The sequence below is a fragment of the Canis aureus genome, chromosome 13, assembly GCF_053574225.1.
Source record: "Canis aureus isolate CA01 chromosome 13, VMU_Caureus_v.1.0, whole genome shotgun sequence".
Lineage (NCBI taxonomy): Eukaryota > Metazoa > Chordata > Mammalia > Carnivora > Canidae > Canis > Canis aureus.
The window spans coordinates 16,162,870-16,183,755 of record NC_135623.1 but is presented as its reverse complement, the minus strand read 5'-3'; the positions used below and the strand labels follow the sequence as shown (position 1 = coordinate 16,183,755).

The following is a 20,886-nucleotide window of genomic DNA, read 5'->3' as shown; positions in this document are numbered from 1 at the left end:
TTTTTCCTTTTGTTTCCTTTGCCTCAGGAGACATTTCTAGTCAGAAAGAGGTTATTGCCTGTGTTCTTCTCTAGGATTTTGATGGATTCTTTTCTCACATTTAGGCTTTCATCCATTTTGAGTTTATTTTTGTGTATGGTGTAACAAAGTGGTCCAACTTCATTCTTTTGTATGTTCCTGTCCAGTTTTCCCAACACTCTTTGTTAAAGAGACTATATTTTTCAATTGAGTATTCTTTACTGCTTTGTCAAAGATTAATTGACCATATGGTTGTGGGTTCATTTCTGAGTTTTCTGTTCCATTGATCTGTGTGTCTATTTTTGTGGCAGTACCATATTATTTTGATGACCACAGCTTTGTAATATAACGAGAAGGCTGGAATTGTGATGCCAGCTTTGCTTTGCTTTTTTCAAGGTTGCTTTGGCTATTTCGGGTCTCTCATGGTTCCATACACATTTTAGAATGGTTTGTTCTAACTCTGAAAAATGCTTGTATTTTTTAAAAAAAGATTTTATTTATTTATTTGAGAGACAGACACAGAGATAGAGACCAAGATAGTAAAGCAAGGAGGAGAGGGAGAAGCAGGCTCCCTGCTGAGCAAGGAAATTCCCCGCTCCCCCAATGTGGGGTTCCATCCCAGGACTGTGGGATCATGACCTGAGCTGAAGGTAGAAACTCAGCCAACTGAACCACCTAGGCGCCCTGTATATGGTACTTCGATAGAGATTACATTAAATGTGTAAATTGGTTTGGGTAGTATAGACATTTTAATGACATTTGTTCTTCTAGTCCATGAGCATGGAATGTCTTTCCATTATTTGTGTCCTTTTCAGTTTCTTTCATCTGCGTTTTGTAGTTTTCAGAATACCCGTCTTTCACCTCTTTGGCTAGGTTTATTCCTAGGTTTCTTAAAGTTTTGTGTGCTTATTATTTTTGTTGCTCTATTCTTTCCTGCTTACCACCTTCTATCAGACATTATCCAGGTACGCATGGAGATACTTTTTCAAGTTTTCTTTAGTGAATGTCTTCTCCTGGAATTTATATTCCTCATGAGAAAAGTGTCTTTAATATGAGGCTTATCTTGTAGAAGTTTGTCTTCTAGATTTTGGCTTGTTAATTCTTTTCTACCTTGTTGTTTTCTATTGTCCTCAACCAGATATTTTTATTTATTTTTATTTATTTTTATTTATTTATATATATTTTTTCAACCAGATATTTTTAAATAATTATTCCAGGTTTTCTGGTTGTTCTTATTGAGAAAGTAGCTTGCATATTATTGAGCATAATTATTTCCTTTGTTGTAAATTGCTGCAAGTAGAATTGCATGTTTAGAAAGGATAGGAAAGTGAATGTGTTAAGAAAATGGCATGACTAAAAACCTTTCAAATTAGTACTGAGGTTTAAAATTTTTATTTTCAAACATGAAGTAAGAGAATAGGAATTAATGTTTTAATTTTTATAATCTTTTATTCTAGCTCGTGATGCTGATGAGCGAGAGAAGTGGATCCATGCCTTAGAAGAAACAATTCTTCGACATACTCTTCAGCTTCAAGTAAGAGTCTTTACTTGTCTTCTGGATAGTTCATTAGGGTTTTTTTTGTTGTTTATTTTCTGCTTCTAAAAATAACTGTGATATGATATAATGAAAACTTCTTATTTCTGAATTGCTTATTCTTGCCTTTATAGTGTTATAAAGTTATAGTCATTTTCTTCTGCTTTCTATAGGGTAAAATACTGATTTTTATAAAAAATAAGACAGTGTAAGGCAATATTGAATGTGAAATGCTATGTTAAAATGTGCCAGATCATTTTGAAATTTAGTATTTATAGTTGGTTATTGATATAACCAAATTACATAGCAATGCATGATAGTAGATAAGTGCTGAGAGGTTGACCTACTGTTCTTGTTATAGGATTTATTGGCAGTTACCATATGTGTTAGGCAGGACTCTTTGGGATGAAAGTAATAGGAAAAAAACCAACAAACTAGTTTAAGAAAAAAGTAAATCTGGCAGAGATTTGAAGTAGGCACTTCAATAATGTCATTAGGACCCAGAACCACCATTTCTATTTCTAGGCCTTCTTTCTTCTAGGGTGGCTGTATTTTTAGATAGGTTCTTTTTGTGGTATTAAGATGGTTGCAGCAATTTCAGCCTCTTATTGTTGAGATGTATAACGTACTATTAGGAGAATACTGTAGGAGCTCCAAGCCCACGGAAGACTATTGTTCTTTCTGAACCATGATAGGACTAATAGGATTAGTGCTGATTACCTTAGCTTCAGCCATTATCTAAATCCTGACCAATCACAATTTTACAGTCATATGTTCCATTCCTGGAACTGGGATGTTATTTGCTTCACCAGAAACACTTTGCTGATAGGGTAGAAGATGTTACCCACCAAGCAAAGTCAGAATAGGGAAAAAGATGATACTGAGAGACAAAAACAACAAATGTCTACTCTATCATACTGAAGATAGTTTTCCACGTTTATTTTTCAACAAAATAGCTTATATTGTGGCATTGGGGGATTTTGTTTTAATTATTTTAATTGATAGGATTGAGTTGTACAAAACTGACATTTTATAACTCCTTTTCTCTACTTTTTGTCCTGTACCAGGAATTGGCTTGATTAGACAAGGTGTGGTATAGGGCATCCCAGGTCATACAAGATGGTGAACTCCTCATGACTTGAAAGTGTTCAAATAGAGGCTTAAAAAACATTATTCAAGGATGTGGTTATTAAGAGAATATAAGAAATTAATATGGAGTTAAACTAGGAGATCTGTAAGTTACTCTTTAGCTATGTTTTTTAAAAGCAACTTCGTAATTTCTAAAGGTGTCTTTGTAATTTAGTCTGTTTTATAAATGAATGTGGCATCATTTCAGCAAATTTGTGATTCAGTATGATGATAAGTGTTTCAAGAACCCTATTAGCCTGGGGTGGGGGTTGGGCGGGAAAGAATTAGACTGAATGGGGCAGTTGAGATTCCCTCCATGGTTGGTGAGACTGACATTCAAGTCTTTCTGTGATCTGTTCTCAACTTGCCTTTCTAGTCATTTCTACCATTATATCTCTCCATCAGCTTTTTACTAGAGTGTTGTTGTTTACTTACTTTCCTCTGAACCCATCTTTTCATTTCTGGTCTCCACCTTCTTGCTCATCATGTTCTCTCTTTCTGAGGTGTCATCTGTTTCCACTCTGCCTTTGTATACCACCCCTTTTCTTCAAAGCCCAGTTCGATTCACTAAGTCCCTATCATATTCTTTTTGTTTCTCTTTTAAAGTATGTGTAACTCCAACCTCCCCAATTAGGATGCAGATTCCTTAAGGTTGGGTACCTAATCTGATACAATTTTGGAATTTTTGAGCTTTTGCTCAGAGAAAATAGCAGGAAAAGAAAATTTTAAAATCTTAGGCTCCGGTAGCTTTGATATTTAAAAAACATGTAATTCAAGAGAATCTTTGTATGAATTTTTCCTAAAGTTAATGTATGCAGAAGATAGGACATCTAGAACTATGTAATTAAATGTTAATTTGATTGGCAAAAAAAGTAAAGATTTTCCTCCCAGATATAGTGAAGTATGACAAAGAACTTGACTCTGGAGCCCAAATGTCTTGGTCTATATCCCCGTGCCATCATATACATTCAACTTTTTACATTGAACTTAGTCTGAGTTCCCATATCTTCATCTATAAAATGAAGATAATAAAAATACCTACCTTTATAGAGTTGTTTTGAAGATTAAATGAGTTAAGTGCAAATTTGTTGAAATCGTTCCTAGCTATAGTGAAAACTTGACAAATGTTGGTTATTGTTACTAATGATACTACTCTCATCATCATTTCCATTTTCAGTACTTGACATTCTAAAGAGGGCTCAGTAACTGTTAGATGAAGAAATAATTGAAAGAATGAACAAAGAAACAGATGGTGTATCGGTTGCTTTTCCATTGCTGTTTATCGAGTACTTTGAGATGTGTATTGTTCTATTAGGCACTGTGGAGTAGGTGCTCATGGAGCTCTCTGCCAAATGGGCATGGGATAAGGCATTTACATGTCTTCCTTTTCCATTGAATTTCATCTTTGCTTTAGCCATTAAACTATACTTTGGCCTTGTCATTACTGAGGGCCCCATTACCTCCAAAATACTGAATTTAAAAGTATTTTCTCTTCAACTACAGTTTTCTTACCTTCACCCCCTACCACTTTACTTCTGAACTTTTCTTCTCTCATTTTTTTTTTTTCCTTCTCTCATTTTGGTCTGAGCTCTACTTCTCCATTTTTCCTGGCCATTTAATACCTTTCTAGTTTAGCCTATGTCATCCTCCAGTGTAGATCTCATGTTTGCTTCTTCAACACTGATTTTACCATCACCCTTAGAATTTGTTGTCTCTGGATGTGTACCATTCTAGCTTCCATTCCCCAGGGCCCCCATTGTCTGGTTTCTCTGCTTCTAGTACTATTAGAGATCATAATATTGATATGGTATATCACAGTTTATTAATATCAGAATATTAATATAATTAATATATTGTAATATATAATTAATATATTATAATATATAATGTATATAATATATAATGAAATATAATTATTATTTAAATTAATATAATTAATATCAGAGTATTGAGATGATAATATCACAGTCTAAATTTTGTCTGACTTTAATTGGATTTCTATAGCTATTTAACAGTCTTTTTATTGACTCCTTGATTTTCAGTTAAATCCCCACAGTGGAATATTTTTCATTAATGTTTAATATTTAATACAGCCTGCTTCCTTCTTTATAGAAAAAGGTATTTTTTTTTAAGAAAAAGGTCTTTACTTCAGTAGTTCTTAGTGATTTCACCTATATTTACTTTCTCTGCTTTGCATATTTCAAAGAAAATCATTCTTACTTAACCAGAGTTAAATATAATACCCATACTCGTGACGGTGTGATGTTTCCTTTGAGATTATGACTTTACTCCCTCTTTCTCCAGTAGCCCTTAAAATTTTCATGGATTCAGCTAAAACTTCTGTGTAAGTAACTCTTCCTTCCTTCCCACACCACTCCTCTTCTTTGTATATATCTTTTCATATTTAGCTTTAGTCTCACATTCTTTCCTTTTGGATTTTGCAGTTAGGTGGTTCCCTGGAACTCAACCTCAACATGGCTAAAACTGAGCCTGTCATCTTTCTTCCTCAAACCTGTCTCTTTATTTCATTTTTCCATTTCTTTCTTTCTTTTTTTCTTTTCTAAAGATTTATTTGAGAGAGAGAGTGAGTGAGAGGGGGAGAGCAGGAGCATGAGCAGGAGCATGGGCAGAAGGAGAGGGAAAAGAAGCAGACTCCCAGCTGATCAGGGAGCCTGAAGTGGGGCTCGATTCCATAGTCGTAGGGATAAGGACCTGAACTGAAGGCAGGTACTTTACTGACTAAGCCACCTAGGTGCCCATCATTTTTCTGTTTCTGTTAATGACAGTGTAATTCTCTGAGCCACTGAATTTTGAAAGGTAATAACTTCTAACCTGCCAAACCCGATGGGTGTGTGTGTGTGTGTGTGTGTGTGTGTGGTCTTGCCTTTTTAATAGGATCGCTCATACTTCTTTGATGTTCACTTTGACTGTCATGTAAGTTGCATAGTGCTATTTCTAGTGCCCACATAATATTCCTGAATTTGTCTTGCCAGTCTCTCTAAGTCCTCACCATCCCTATTCCGCAAATTTGCCTCTGTAAGATTAATTACAGTCATTCAAGAACTAGTGCACATATTACCTCTTCATTTCATCTCTTTCTTACCACTATAATAAAAGTAGTCTCTTACCTCTTTAACCTCTGTTATAATTTCCCCTTCTGTGTAACCCATATAACATTCTAGTATGTAATAATAATGGTAGCAAGTAATATTTGAGCACTTTTACGTACCAGGAACTGCATGGACTTTACATGCATTATCTCTTATAATAATACATTTATTATATAACTCATTTCCCATTTAAGCTTATAAGTTTCCAAAAAAAAAGATTATAAGTTTCATGAGGTGAGAGAAAACCTATCTTTTTAATAGTATTTCTCACATAGACTTGTGCAAAGCCCAACAATCCCTGTCTAACCTTCTGAATATGGTTTAAGAAGTGGTATATTACAGTAGAAAATATTTGGAGCCAGGCTGACCAGGACTTGGGTCTTGGCTCTACCTTCTTACTAGATGTATACTATGGGATAAGTATTTAATTCTTTTAAACCTCTTTTAAACCTTAGCTGACCTTTAATAGTAAGTATAAAACTTCAGTCAAGTAGCTATGTTAAGATGTTTTAATATATCTAGTACATTATACCTTGTATGTAGAAAGTACTCAGGAGTATTCTATTCTTCCTTCCATTCTGATTAACAGTAAATTCATCTAGAGCATCTCTTGTACTTTTTTCCTTTCCTTCCATCTTTCCTCATTTCTTTTCCTGTTGTTCTAGCTCCTCTGTGGGTATCTTAAGATTTATTTTTTTAATTTTTTGAGAGATACACGCATTGGGGGAGGGGCAGAGGGAGAGAATCTTTCAAGCAAACTCCAGGCTGAGTATAGAACCTGGTGCAGGGTTCTATCGCAGGACCCATGAGATTATGACCTGAGTTGAAACCAAGAGTCAGATGCTTAACTGACTCAGCCACCCAGGCACACCCTGTTTGTGGGTATCTTAAAATTGCAATTAAGATAGTCTGAGGATGGGAGACGACTACTAAAATCTTCTCTCCTTTCAACTCCTATGGAAGTTGAGCTTCCAGTAGTCATTCTAAGCTTGTATGTTAGCTTGTGTTATCTTTTCACATATTTACACCCAGCTAAAGTAGGAGGGGTAAGAGGGGCTGTTGAGCTTCTTAATTTGTTCTTTGTAGCCTGTAAGAAGTCTTCAGTGGATATTTGATGATACTGATTAATGAAAGGAAACCTTTCAGATTTTTTATTTGCCCCAGTAAGCTTTAGTATGAACTAAATGCTGAGAGATTGTCAAGCAATGGGATTGATCATTGGAAAAAGATAGGATGCTACATTCTGTAGGTTTTGCAGTATCCTCTGATATTAGACAAAGTATATAGTGAATCATACGTAGCAGCTTACCTGGATATCATACATAGACGTAAAAAAGTTGTGTAAACCTGGACCTATTTTAGAAAAAAACTCTTGCAAGCCCAGGATTCCAGTGTAAGTATTATATATATCATGTTATTTAATGTGGGAAACCAAAACTAGGTATAAACTTCTTAAATTTAAAATTTTATAGAACTAAACTTATATCCAAAAGAAAATTGCAAGTGAAATACAAATAAAACACAAAGCAATAGGGGCATCTGGTGGCTCAGTGGTTGAGTGTCTGCCTTTGGCTCAGGTCGTGATCTCAGGTCCTAGGATCAAGTGTCACATCAGGCTCCCCACAGGGAGCCTCTGCCTATATCTCTGCCTCTCTCTATGTGCCTCTCATAAATAAATAAAGTCTTTAAAATAAAAATCCACAAAGCAATAAAATCTAAATTGACATTTATTTAATGTGATAAATGATATTGCCTATAAAAATGGGTCACTACTCATAATTCGAAAATGGTACCAACTGTTAGGGTATAGATTTTTGTTTTTTAGAGTTCTATTATTTTATTTTATTTGAGAGACAGCTTAAGCAGGGGGTGAGGAGCAGAAGGAGAAGCAGACTCCCCACTGAGCAGGGAGCCTGATATGGGGCTCGATTCCAGGACCCTGAGATCATGACCTGAGCTGAAGGCAGAAGTTTAATTGACTGAGCCACCCAGGCACCCCAGGGTATAGATCCTTTTTAAGTTTTTTTTTTTTAAATTTTTTATTTAATTTTTTATTTTTTATTTATGATAGTCACACATACACAGAGAGAGAGAGGGAGAGACATAGGCAGAGGGAGAAGCAGGCTCCATGCACCGGGAGCCCAACGTGGGATTCGATCCCGGGTCTTCAGGATCGCACCCTGGGCCAAAGGCAGGCGCCAGACCGCTGCGCCACGCAGGGATCCCCCTTTTTAAGTTTAATACGAGTACAGTACTGTGGATTGTGATGACTGTCATCTTGCCACTTTTCTCTGACTACTGGGAAATCTTCATTTGTACATCACATCGTATGGGGTTATTTGGCCTTTACCTCACACATGTGCACTTTCATGGCCAAGGCTCTTCCGTGACAAGTAGTAGTACTTGGTGCCAACTTGATCATAAACAAAAATTGGCAATGAAATATCTTGGCACTACTTGGATTTAAGGTTGTTCCTGGAATGATTCAATGTGTAGTTATACAGATTTCTATAGGTTATCAAAAATGAAAATGTAAAAGATTATGGTAGATACCTATTTATTTATTTATTTATTTATTTATTTATATTTTATTTATTTATTCATGAGAGACACACAGAGAGAGAGAGAGAGAGAGAGAGAGAGAGGCAGAGACACAAGCAGAGGGAAAAGCAGGCTCCACGCAAGGAGCCCGACATGGGACTCGATTCCGAGTCTCCAGGATCACGCCCTGGGCTGAAGGTGGCGCTAAACTCCTGAGCCACCCAGGCTGCCCTAGATCCCAATTTAAAAACCTTCTTGTGGATTTATACTAATTGAGTAGTAGAGACTTTTACATTTTTTTGCTTTTTTGCTATAACTTAGCTGATTTACACTAAATGGCTTCTGTGGTTGCTGTATGGGTCAAGAAGTTGGGTTATAATTGTCCTTATCTATATATAAGTTTATTTTTTTTTAAGATTTTATTTATTTATTCATAGACAGAGAGAAAGAGGCAGAGACACAGGCAGAGGGAGAAGCAGGCTCCATGCAGGGAGCCTGATACGGGACTTGATCCCGGTTTCCCAGGATCACACCATAGGTTGCAGGCGGCGCCAAACCGTTGAGCCACTGGGGCTGCCCATATATATAAGTTTATGTAGGCCACTGTAGACTCTATCTTAGGTGGTTATCAAATTCACATTTCATTGACAGTGTCCTGTAATTTTCTAATTTTTGCCCTTTACTATACATTCACTGTTCATTGGCTTTGATCTCAAGCCCTTAGAGAGAAAGGACATGATACTTTGTGTAAGAATATGGCTGAGGGGAAACTAGAGAGGGCTGGTAGAAACTTCACCAGAAATGCCACTGAATCAGTGAGTAAAACATCATTATTCATAAAGGAAATGTGATACAATGCAGATTGCAAATCATTATTGAAGCTGAAAAAAATAATGGTGCCATTTTGAAGCCTTTTTTTCCAAATTAGATACTTCTGTTAATTACATATATGCCAAACTTTTGTTATAGACAAATACAAATTTAGTAATTAGGTATAATTTTGGATAGTAACTGAAAAATTAATCTTTAGTATTAGGATACCTTAATTCCACCCTCTTTTCTGTAATGGCTCATGTCTGTAACTGGGTAACTAAAAATAATAGAAATCTTTTGAATACTATTCTTTTTTTTTTTTTTTTTTTATGATAGTCACATACACAGAGAGAGAGAGAGAGAGAGAGAGAGAGAGGCAGAGACACAGGCAGAGGGAGAAGCAGGCTCCATGCACCGGGAGCCCGACATGGGATTCGATCCCGGGTCTCCAGGATCGCGCCCTGGGCCAAAGGCAGGCGCCGAACCTCTGCGCCACCCAGGGATCCCTGAATACTATTCTTTTTTTTTTTTTTTTTTCCTGAATACTATTCTTGACTGTTAAGCTATTTCACTGATGATTAGCGTTTTGAACATATATTTCAATTTTTCAATGTATAAATATCTATTTGATAACATTGTATTGTTTCTTTTGCCACCTTAGATTTTGTTTTTGTATCATGTAGAAAAACAGATGTGTTTTGTTTTTCTCCCTTGAAGTGCTTTGTTTCCCCAAGAAAATGATTGCCATATAGATGTGTCACCTTTTCCACAGGTAAAATGGTATGGAGAAGTAGCCAGATACTTGGGTTTTCTGTAACAAAGGAAAATTCCCCTAAAAGTTGTTATTGCTATTACTGAGGGCAGATGAATTTCTGGCTCCTAAATTGGAATTTAGGATTCTAGGACTCATTTTTTTAAAAAAGATTTTATTTATTTATTCATGATGGACACACAGAGGCAGACATATAGGTAGAGAGGGAAGCAGGCTCCCTGCAGGGAGCCCACTGCAGGACTCGATCCCAGGACCCCAGGATCATGACCTGGGCCAAAGGTAGATGCTCAACCACTGAGCCACCCAGATGCCCCTAGGATTCATTTTTTTTTTTTTTTTTTAATTCAGTTCTCTTGTCCTAGTGGTGGCTCATCTATCTAGAGCTCTTGGGAAGCATAAGAACAAATGGTCCAGTTGTATAGCTGCTAAAGGTTATTTCTTTAACTGCCAGAAATTTATCTTAACTGTACATCTTTTAGAACTTATATTTATGGATATCTTTTAGAACTTATATTTCCTGCCTTCTCTGTATAAAAATAAAGTTTAAATAAAAAAGTAGTGCATGCTTAATTCAGAACATATGGAGAATACAAAAAGTAATGCTTTTGGTAAATAATTAGGTGTATTTGATATGACCCATGTGCTATACTAGTTATAGAGGATATAAATTGTGAATAAATAACATGTTGTCCTTGTCTTTACAGAGCTCAGGCTCAAGTAGAAAATAAAAATCATGAGGATTGAAGTTTTAAAAACTATGGTAATGATATAAGTCATGCTTCTAAAAAATTTGTAGCTATGTAGAAGTGCATAAAATAAAAGCAAAAGCATTTCCCACACTCTTTCTTTCTGTTTTTTTTTTTTTTTTTTTTAAGATTTTTTACTTATTCATGAGAGACAGAGAGAGAGAGAGAGGCAGAGAGAGAAGCAGGCTCCATGCCTGGAGCCTGACTTGGGACTCCATCCAGGGTCTCCAGGATCAGGCCCTGGGCTGAAGGCGGTGCTAAAACGCTGAGCCACCCAGGCTGCCCTCCCACATCCCTTTTTAGGGATAAACACATAGTTCTCATTTGTTAACTTCTTTTTTTTTTTTTTTTAAATTTTTATTTATTTATCATAGTCACACAGAGAGAGAGAGAGAGAGAGAGGCAGAGACACAGGCAGAGGGAGAAGCAGGCTCCATGCACCGGGAGCCCGACGTGGGATTCGATCCCAGGTCTCCAGGATCACACCCTGGGCCAAAGGCAGGCGCCAAACCGCTGCGCCACCCAGGGATCCCCATTTGTTAACTTCTTAATGTAAAGTTAGAGGGCATAAAAGTGGAGGTGATTAAAATGAAGAGTAATTACAGAATATAAAGCCATCTCACTCATCTTGTGGCAAGGAGCTATATACTTCCAACCAAATTTGGCAACTTGTGTTGGTTTTGATTTTAACTTGTGTGTGTGTGTGTGTGTGTGTGTGTGTGTTTAAGATTTTATTTATTCTTGAGAGACACATAGAGAGACGCAGAGAAGTCCTGTAGTTTCTTTTCTTTTTTTTTTTTTTTTAGTCCTGTAGTTTCTTGGGATAAAATGTGTAAAGTTGCCTTGTATCGTGTAAAATGCTACATTTTTTAATGCACATTATAGGAAAATGAGAACTATGCATCTGTAAGAAATAGTTATCTCTAGCATGAAACTGTATGAGGGTCGACTTCGGACTGTAGCTGTGATCTTTTTAAATGAGTAACTAAAACCTAGAGTTTTATATATGCAATTGGGGAAGACTCAGTTGTATTGAGACCATCATATACTCTATTGCTGTTACCCCAATCTTAACACTTAAACCTATTAATAAGAACACTAATGATACTTCGGTCTACTAAAATTTTACTGGGACTCTACTATTTACACTATTCTGTCAAAAATGACAGTGTACTAGATTTTTTAAAAAAGATTTATTCATTTATTCATGAGAGACCCAGAGATAGGTAGAGACATAGGCAGAGGGAGAAGCAGGCTCCCCAGGGGGAGCCTGATGCGGGACTCCATCCCGGGATCCCGGGATCCCAACTTGAGCCAAAGGAGCTACAAAAATTAGATGCTTAAGAATATAGTAGAGTTGCAGATATATAACCAGAAGGAAAAACAGTAAGAGAAAGAAAATGAGATTGTCCTGCAGAGCAGTAAGTTAATTATTTATGTCTGTGATTCCCTGCATTTTGGATGACTCTGTCAAAGTCCTGCTAAGTCCGAACTTTTGGTCTAATTTGTAGTTATGCCATTTGGTTTCTTGAAGCATCTTCACAAGCCACCTACATTCCTTATATAGCTGTGGGTAGCAGCAAAGCCCCGAAGTTCCCCGGACTGATGAACAAGGCCCCGGAGCTTTGCTTTCCTGGAGAAAGTATCCTCCCCCGTCGCCTGCGCCCCCCGCCACGCGACACAGACAACTTTCCGGAAGGAAGCAAAAGCAGTTACGGAGGTGAAACTTGGTCCCACAGCTGCCCAAATTCTAGGGACAGCGAGCTAGAAGTCGGTGGATGTAGGGAAACAAGTAGTCCGCGATGCGTGCTTCCCCAGCCGCCGAGTTCCGGGGATTCCCGAGGCTGAAGACCTGAGGCCCAGCCGAGCCCCCTCGAGCAAGGCCCGCCCTTCCCGGGGGGTGAGCTCGGCGGGCAGCGGCCGCAGCTCCCGAAGCGTGGGTGGTGGCGCGGCCGTGGGTGCTCCGTGGGGGCTCGGCGCACAGCCCCCAAGGTGAGAGCCCGGGGGAGCCGGGGTGTGGGGATCCGGGGGGCGGGGATCCGGGGTGCGAGGGGCCGGCAGCGGGGAGCCGGGAGCGGGGGAGCGGGGAGCGGGGGAGCGGGGAGCCGCGCCCTCCGCGGGGGGCCTGCCCCGCCCTCCTCTCCACCCAAAATTGTCCTAACGGCCAATCGTCCGTCGCTCACCTCGTTTCCAGCAGGTGACCGGTGGCCAATCGCCAGCGGTTTCTTTGCCAGGAGCCGCCAGGCGCGGCCAATCGGTGCGGCCTCCAGAGCCGGCGGGCGGGGCGGGCGGGGGGGCCCCCGGGCCGGCCGTGCCCCAGTGGGTGGACTGGTGGACTGCCCCGCGGCGGGGGACTCGGCCGGAGGGGCCCGCGGGGGTGCGTGGACGCGGCCCGGCGCTCCGCGGAGGCACAGAGGGCGGGGCCTTGGCGGATGGCTTTCTTGCTGGCCACTTGCGGAGTGAGTAGACCCCGGGGTCTGGGAAAGGGGCCGCCCCCCCGAGTTCCGGCGCCCCGGCGCCCGGGCCCTGCTCCCCGGGGAGCTGCCCTCTCCGGCCGGGATGCGCTGGAGGCCGGGCCCCGGGCCACGGGGGTCGTTCGCCGCCAAACCACAGGGCAAGACTGACTCCTCCTCTTTTTTCTCATTTTCTTTTTCGAAAGCGGTCCCGAGCCATAAATACAAAAGTTAAGCTTTCTCGTAATGTGAAAGCTTAATTTTGATCAGTTGCCCATTAATAGAGTCTTCAGTTTCAGGCCAAACATTTTGTTTTGTTTTTGGCACTGTGTGTTTCAGGCTGGCCCAGTAGCTTTTTGTGTGAAATAATTATAGGTGCCATTCGTGAGCTTGCGTGGGGAGGGGGATGGTTTTACACTTCTTGAGCAGTTTGTGCAAAAAAAATATTGAAAACTTTGGAATAGTGTGAGGTTCTCATAAAAACTGCAGGGGAAGGTATAGGTTCTAAGCACAGCTCAGTTATGGGAAGTTGAGTATAATGAATAGTCCAGGAAGCATGTATCAGGCATGTATTTTTTTCAGCATTCATACTGTACTTCCAAGTATTTTTATTAGGAAAGAGTGACAAATGTATTGAACCAGAAAACTTTCTGCTAATTTGAAGTAACCTTTCGTTTCGCTTGTCAATTTAAATTGTTTACATTTAGCTGTGTTCAGGAAATTAAAAACAAATCGAGTAATTATTTCTCCCGGTTATCAGCAGAGATATTTAGGGATGCAGTTGGCTTTCAGAGCTTTTGTAGTGAAATTTAACTTGGAAATTCTCGTCCATTGTCTGAATCATCTTTCAGAACATTGCCTGTATTGAACTAAATAAAAAACCCTTTTAATGAATAGTATCGATGTCTCTCATTGTCTTAAAAAATTTTTTTAAAAACTTTCCTTTTGTGTGCAGCCCAGCAAGAAACAAATTAAAATACTATATTACCTTTCCCAGCTCAGGGAAGATAATAAACTACCAAAAGACTAAAAGTCTGAGAGCTTAAATGAAAAATAAGAAATACCACAGAGAAGCCAGATCTGTTTCCCGACTGTCCTGAGTTTTTGACAGAGATGGCATTATGCTTGAAGTGCCCCTCAATAAATACTAGCCTGCAAAGGGGCTGTAGGTCACATGCATTTTGATGTTTCTGAAGTTTTGGTTGGGATTTTTTTTAATGTAAAAATATTATATTCAGTAGTAATCTTAACTACCCAGCCATCCCCAAATGCTAAGATGATGAGCGGAGCATTTAAGTTTGGCTCAGGCGGGAAAAAGCATTGTGATCGAGCCATATTCTGTTGGTTGGAAAATCCCATAGTTACATGGTTTGCAGTCTAGTACTTGAGAAAGATAATATCAGGCTTTTATTCTGAAATGCAAATTCTAGGTATCCCCTGGGATATGTCAAGTTCTATCAGTGTCTAGACTTCGTAGTGTGGAGTGATAACTGATGTTTATGGGGATTCTATAGAAAAAAAGACAGTTTTAATGATTACTGTGGTTAGCCTACAGATTGCGTTTAGAAAGATTTTTCAGTAAAGATTTAAACAGATTATGTTTGAAAAAATAGCTGTTAGCCTGAAAATATAATTAAACCATGTATTTCTCCCTAAATATTTTAATTAATTGAAGTTTCACTATACATAGGCAATTAGTCATTTAAAGCTATTTTCCATTACTCTTATTTTCCAGGTCCAATCACCAGATCCTGTTAAATTTGCCTTGTTAGTATCTCTTCAATTTGTCCTCTTTTTTTCCACAGGATAATACTTTAATTCAGGCCCTCATCATCTCTCACCTAGACTTTTGCAAAACCTTCTAACTAGTCTTCCCTCTACCTACACTCTTTATCCTGAATCAAATCAGATTGAGTAATACCTGTGCTTTAAAATCTGTTTTGAATCCGTTTGCCAAACTCAGCTGCCTATCAAGTCCTTCAAGGCCCTTCACAACCTGGTCCTGATTTATCTTTATAGTCTGAACCCAGCTGCAGGTGGGTGCTCTACCCAAGTTACCCGCTGCAGCACTGTGAACTATTAATCATTTATTTATTTTAAAGATTTTATTTATTTATTCATGAGATACACACAGAGAGAGAGGCAGAGACACAGGCAGAGGGAGAAGCAGGTTCCCTGCAAAGAGCTCCATGTGGGATCCAGGGGCTCCAGGATCACGCCCTGGGCTGAAGGCAGGTGCTAAACCACTGAGCCGCCCAGGGATCCCCAAACTATTAATCATTTAAAACATGACTTAGTCTCTCAGGTCTTTGTCCTTTCACAGCCTTTCCCTCTTTAATTATAATTGCTCAGAATTCTAGTCAGTAACACCTCCAGTTCTTCCTTTAGCATACAGCTCATATGTTACTTGTTCTTTGATGTTTTCCTTCAGGCAGAGCAAGTTAGAGTTACTCTTGTCCTTTGTGTGCTACTATAAACACTTTGTTCATATCTCTGTATTATAGTGTTCACTAGGTTGTCGTGTAGATTTTTTGTTCAGGTGTTTGATTCTTGCATTACACCTTAACTTTAGAATTCAGAGGCCCTTACTCATCTTAGAATTCCCAGGGCCTTTGTCAATAGTCTAGTGCTTGGCACATAGTAGGTGCTCACTGAATGCTTGTTAAATGATTAAAATATGTGACTTAATGATATCCTAAGTGTGCAACCCTTTGGCTCACTTGTACTGGAGTTAGATTTATTCCTGTAAAGTAGAAATATTTCCTAAGTCGTCAAGCTCCCTGGTTGCAGCCACACCTGAGAGACAGGATTGGAGAAAATGTTTAGAAACAGTGTTATAAATGGTGAGCACATTCCCAGGCAAACTCCCCTGCCCCCTAATCTATATGATCTGTAATATGACTTAAAGAATATTAATAGCAGTACCAACACTAATTAGTTCTATGGTAGTTAGTATCATAGGAGGTCAGAGCATGTTGCTGGGAAGGGATGAAATTTGAGCTTATTCCAAAAGATTAGGTAATGATTAATTATATTTGCTATCTGCGTTAAAAATGTCCTTTGAAGTCCATGATAGTACTGATTGTACCTGGCACAAAACAGATAATCAGTGAATATTCGTGTTGTGAAGGAATGGTTGGTGTGTGTGAGTGTGTGTGAGAGAGAGTGGGGGGACAGGGACAGACTTGTCCTTTTACATTAGAGTTCATTTATTTCTGGAGACACCTTTAAGAACTTTGCTTCTTTGCTCTATTGACTGAGCACCTCACTTTGTTTTTTTCAAAATGTGCCGTTTCAGTCATTATTCTACTTACTTGGTTGTTTCTTGCATTCCAAAGCCTGTTTTAAAATCTGGTCTTTCTCACTCAGTTTCAAGGTTACACTAAATGATAAAGTTTGCTTGTGTTTTAGCATTCTTTGTCATACTGTGCAGGACTTGGCTGCAGTTGGAATCTGTAAGTTCTTACTGTCTTTATTTAAATGATATTTTTTAAGGTAAAAAAGGGGACCCCAGGCTTTTCAAATGTGGTGTAAGGTATTTACTCACTTGATGAACGTGGTTATTTACCTGGAGGTATTGGCTTCACAGACTCCTAGAACTGGAAGGGATCTTAAAGTTTTAATACAACCTTTACCTAGTTTTATAATGGAGAAAACAGTTTCAGAAAAGCCAAGTGACTTGTCTAAGGTCACATAGAGACTAGAATAACCAGACTAGAGTCCAATGATTCCTGCTCTTTTGACTCTGGAGGGAACCGGGGTGCTACCCTGCTGTTGCTCTCCATCAATTGCTCTTCTCACTCTCCAAAACTTTAATTTTTTCAGTTCAGCCACTAATTTTTATTTCGTTTCAATTCATCTGAATCCGAAAAAAATATATTTTCCCAGAGCATATTGTTCCTTATTTGACTTCCTTCTGCTTTCCAGTCTCTTTGTGCTTATACTAACCTCAGACTCTGAGAGTATTACTTTTTTGGTTATTCTCCATTTCCCTGCAGATTACTTCTTTGCTCCAGAAGGCTGACCTGAAGTTCACTCCTTTAGATTCTGGTTTGGGAATAAATACCACAACAGTTCTCTCTTTTCTTCTGACACTGCCTCCCATTGGCTAAGACCAACTGGAGGAGGAGCTACTTAAAGGACACTTTAGTTATAGTAGCTCCTCTTCCAGTTGGTTCTTGATAACACTGTTTCCTTCCTTGTTCACTCAGGCTTGGGCTAGACAAGGCTTCCTGCTGTTCCTATTTCCTGGGTACCTCAGCATCCCTTGTTAGTTTACCTAACCCTGCCCTCATTTCTATGGTCATTCCATTAAAGAGAAGTTCAAATATTCCATTTCATTATGCTGTTTCCAGCCTGTGTCCACGGCTGTAATACTTTGCCCCTCACATCTCTCTGTCCACATCCTGTACTTCACAGTGCTACCTCTGTAAAACCTTTCTCCTCCTTTCTTCAGTTTTTCCCTCTGATCTCCTTGTACTTTTCTGCTCTTATTTTACCATGCTTGGATCAGTTATTTGTAGACAGATGTTATTTTCTCTTATGGATTTGAAACTCCTAGAATAGGGTCTATGGCTGCTTCATCTTGGCATCCTCAAACATCTAGCACAGTGTAGTAGTCAAAAGAGATACCCCCAATGAATTACTGAATTCATATTACTTCAAAACTTGACATACTAAAATACTTAGTTTAAGGATTCATGTGTTTGAGTATGAGTTTCTCCTAGTTATACTTAGAGTAAAGCTCCAGTATTTACCTAAAACTTTAGTTTTTGGTAGGCCCTTAATAGTAGTGAGACTTCTTTGCTTTCCAGAATGCTGTTAAAACTGACGATAGGTAGTAATCTGAGGTCAGAGAGAGAAGATTGTATTGTATTTTTTTCCATCCCATACTAGTAAGCTACTTAGAGCTTATATAGATCTGTGTGTTTTAACATTCTTTGTCATACTGTGACAAAGTTAACTTATGGCTTTATGAAAGGTAGAGCCAGGAACCTGACCAACTAGCAGGTGAAAAGAAAAACTCTGGCTGATTGCCAATACCATGTAGTCAGATAGTGCTTTGTTAGGGGGAGTGATGTTGTAGGTGTTTTTGTTTTTTAGGAGTTTGCTTTCTTGAATGTTGAGTCATTATGTTAATGGCAGGAAGGATGTAGGAAAAAAAATAGGTATTTTGCTTCGTTTTACTGGCTATTTTCTTTTTTGGCATTTATTCCAATGTAGTGTTGATTGCTAATTTTCTAGTGCTTTTTTATTTTCTCCCCAAGTTTGTGCTTTTTATGTATAAGTGGTATTATAAATTTGTTACACTACATTTTGCTTGGAAAGTTGTACCTGAGCAGCTGTATTGCCAGATTTACTCTCAAGACACTTTAGGATTTTGTAGTTAATTTTAAGAGAATAGGGATCCCTGAGTGGCTCAGTGGTTTGACGCCTGCCTTTGGCCCAGGGCATGCATGATCCTGGAGTCCCAGGATGGAGTCCCACATCGGGCTTACTGCATGGGGCCTGCTTCTCCCTCTGCCTGTGTCTCTGCCTCTCTCTCTCTCTCTCTGTGTCTTTCATGAATAAATAAATAAAATCTTTAAAAAAATAAGCAGGTAACTTTAAAAAATTTTTAAGAGAATAATGCTGATTGATTTTGCAAGCTAAAACAGTTATAAAACTTCTGAAAAATATTTACACACTTGCACAGTTTCCAAATATTTTTATGTAAGCTTTTGAAAGAAATATATACTTATTTTTTAAAATCAGACAAATGAATCTATAAAGTAAAAATTTTTAGAGTCCCTGTCTCAAATGGTTCCCTTCCTTAATCCCAGTCCCCAGTAATAATATATGATGGATGTTGTGTGTTTTATTTCTTGTGTTGTATTTGAGGGGAGTGTGTGTATAAATAAAATAACTTAAAAATATAAGTTCTATATTATTATTCATGTCTCTATTTACCTAGCATAAATTAAGCACCCAGTTAATATTAATTGACTTGAATTCTGACAAAGCCAATTACAGAATTGTAATTGGTTTTCTACATTCAGAGCCTATAAACTCATATTTCATTTAAAATAATTTTTTAAGTAATCGCTGCATTCTGATACTTCAGAGGCAGTCTTACATGCCTTCTACACATTTATATCTCTAAAAGGCTAGTTACATGCTTTATAGAGAAGGAGCCCATAAAATTTATTGTCCAAACTAGAGCACTTTTGAGACAACAGACATGAACATTCATTATCCCAGACAAACTAAGGTATATGGTCATCCTATTCATAAACTTCAGATTTTTATGTATTTAGATTTTTAAAAATTTTTTTATTTATTTATGATAGTCACACATACACAGAGAGAGAGAGAGAGAGGCAGAGACATAGGCAGAGGGAGAAGCAGGCTCCACGCACCGGGCTCCAAGCACCGGGAGCCCGAAGTGGGATTCGATCCCGGGTCTCCAGGATCGTGCCCCGGGCCAAAGGCAGGCACTAAACCGCTGCGCTACCCAGGGATCCCATGTATTTAGATTTTGACAAGACTTTTTACATGACTTTATTAAAGAATAAATTAGAGTCTTGAAAAGACAAGCTATCAATGATTTAAAAATAGAGGAAATGGTGCAAAATCCTCCTATTTTATGCAGTTGAGTAACCAAGTCACTTTATGGGATCAGTATTTTTGTTTTTGTCTGTAAGTCAAAAAGTTGCAAAATAGTGTATTAGAGATTATGAAGAATAAACGGTTGTACTAAGATTTAGGATTAAAGTTCATGAATTTTGACACTGATGTCTATACCTGATTCCTGTTTGACAAAATAGCTCTCTTTCCCAACTATATGAGCAATGCAGATTTGTTTGTGGTATATATATATATTTTAAACAAATTTAGAGACGCCTGGGTGGCTCAACGGTTGAGCATCTGTCTTTGGCTCAGGGTGTGATCCCGGGGTCCTGGGATTGAGTCCTCCATGGGGCTCCCTGTGAGGAGCCTGCCTCTTTCTGTGCCACTCTGCTTCTCTTACTCTGTCTGTCTCTCAGGAATGAATTAAAAAAAAATCTTTTAAACAAAAGAAAATACTATTTACAAGCCATTTTTTACAGATAAAAGTGATTCTTTTTTGAAGAGCTAATGTACTTTCATTTCAAAAAATTGGTTTATATTATGGTGGAAAAAGGCTTTCTTTATATTGTTTAACGCTTTGTTACCAAGGTAATAATTCAATACAATTTACCTTTTGTGATTCAGGCATAATACCCAATCCTCTTCTGAAAATCTCATGGAATTTTTTTTTCTGATCTGTTTCCTATAACTATTTAATGATTTGTGTATTGTTCATACCTTTTAAAAATTATTTATTATTGTCAGTTTATCAACTTTACTGTTTTCCTTTTTTAAAGGAACTTTAAATACAATTTAACTTATGCTTACATCCTTTTATTGATTATAGATCTCTATTAAAATTGTTTTATGGTATTATCTGGTTGTTAATCGATTTTGTTTTATCCATCAAATATTCATTGAATGCCCTCTTTATGTTAGGCCCTTATTTTAGAGCCTGGAGATGCAATAATTAATTATGGTTATTTATGATTACAAATTAGGAAGGAGAAGTAGAAAGTTTAATCTTGTGTTACTTTACACATACTCTTTCATCTATCCAACAACTCTGAATGACTTGTTATTATGTCCATCCCTAGATGAGAAAATGATAGTGGAGAAAGTAGTTTGGCCAGATCATACAGGTTAGAAAGTTGCAGATTCAGGATTTAAAACTAAATCAGTC

General features: G+C 38.3%; 1 protein-coding gene across 8 annotated transcripts in view; it reads left to right on the top strand.

Annotated features, from left to right (window-relative positions):
* The window catches only part of OSBPL9 (oxysterol binding protein like 9), a 161,602-nt gene that overhangs the window by 89,535 nt on the left and 51,181 nt on the right, over nt 1–20,886 (top strand). For 6 of the 8 annotated variants that reach the window (XM_077844936.1, XM_077844935.1, XM_077844932.1 and 3 more), the window contains one exon: nt 1,476–1,552. In XM_077844936.1, the coding sequence (XP_077701062.1) occupies nt 1,476–1,552 (77 nt within the window). Of the gene's footprint in view, nt 1–1,475; nt 1,553–12,636; nt 12,655–12,964; nt 13,122–20,886 lie in introns of those variants that run through there. The other 2 variants (XM_077844939.1, XM_077844938.1) reach the window with 2 other exon arrangements.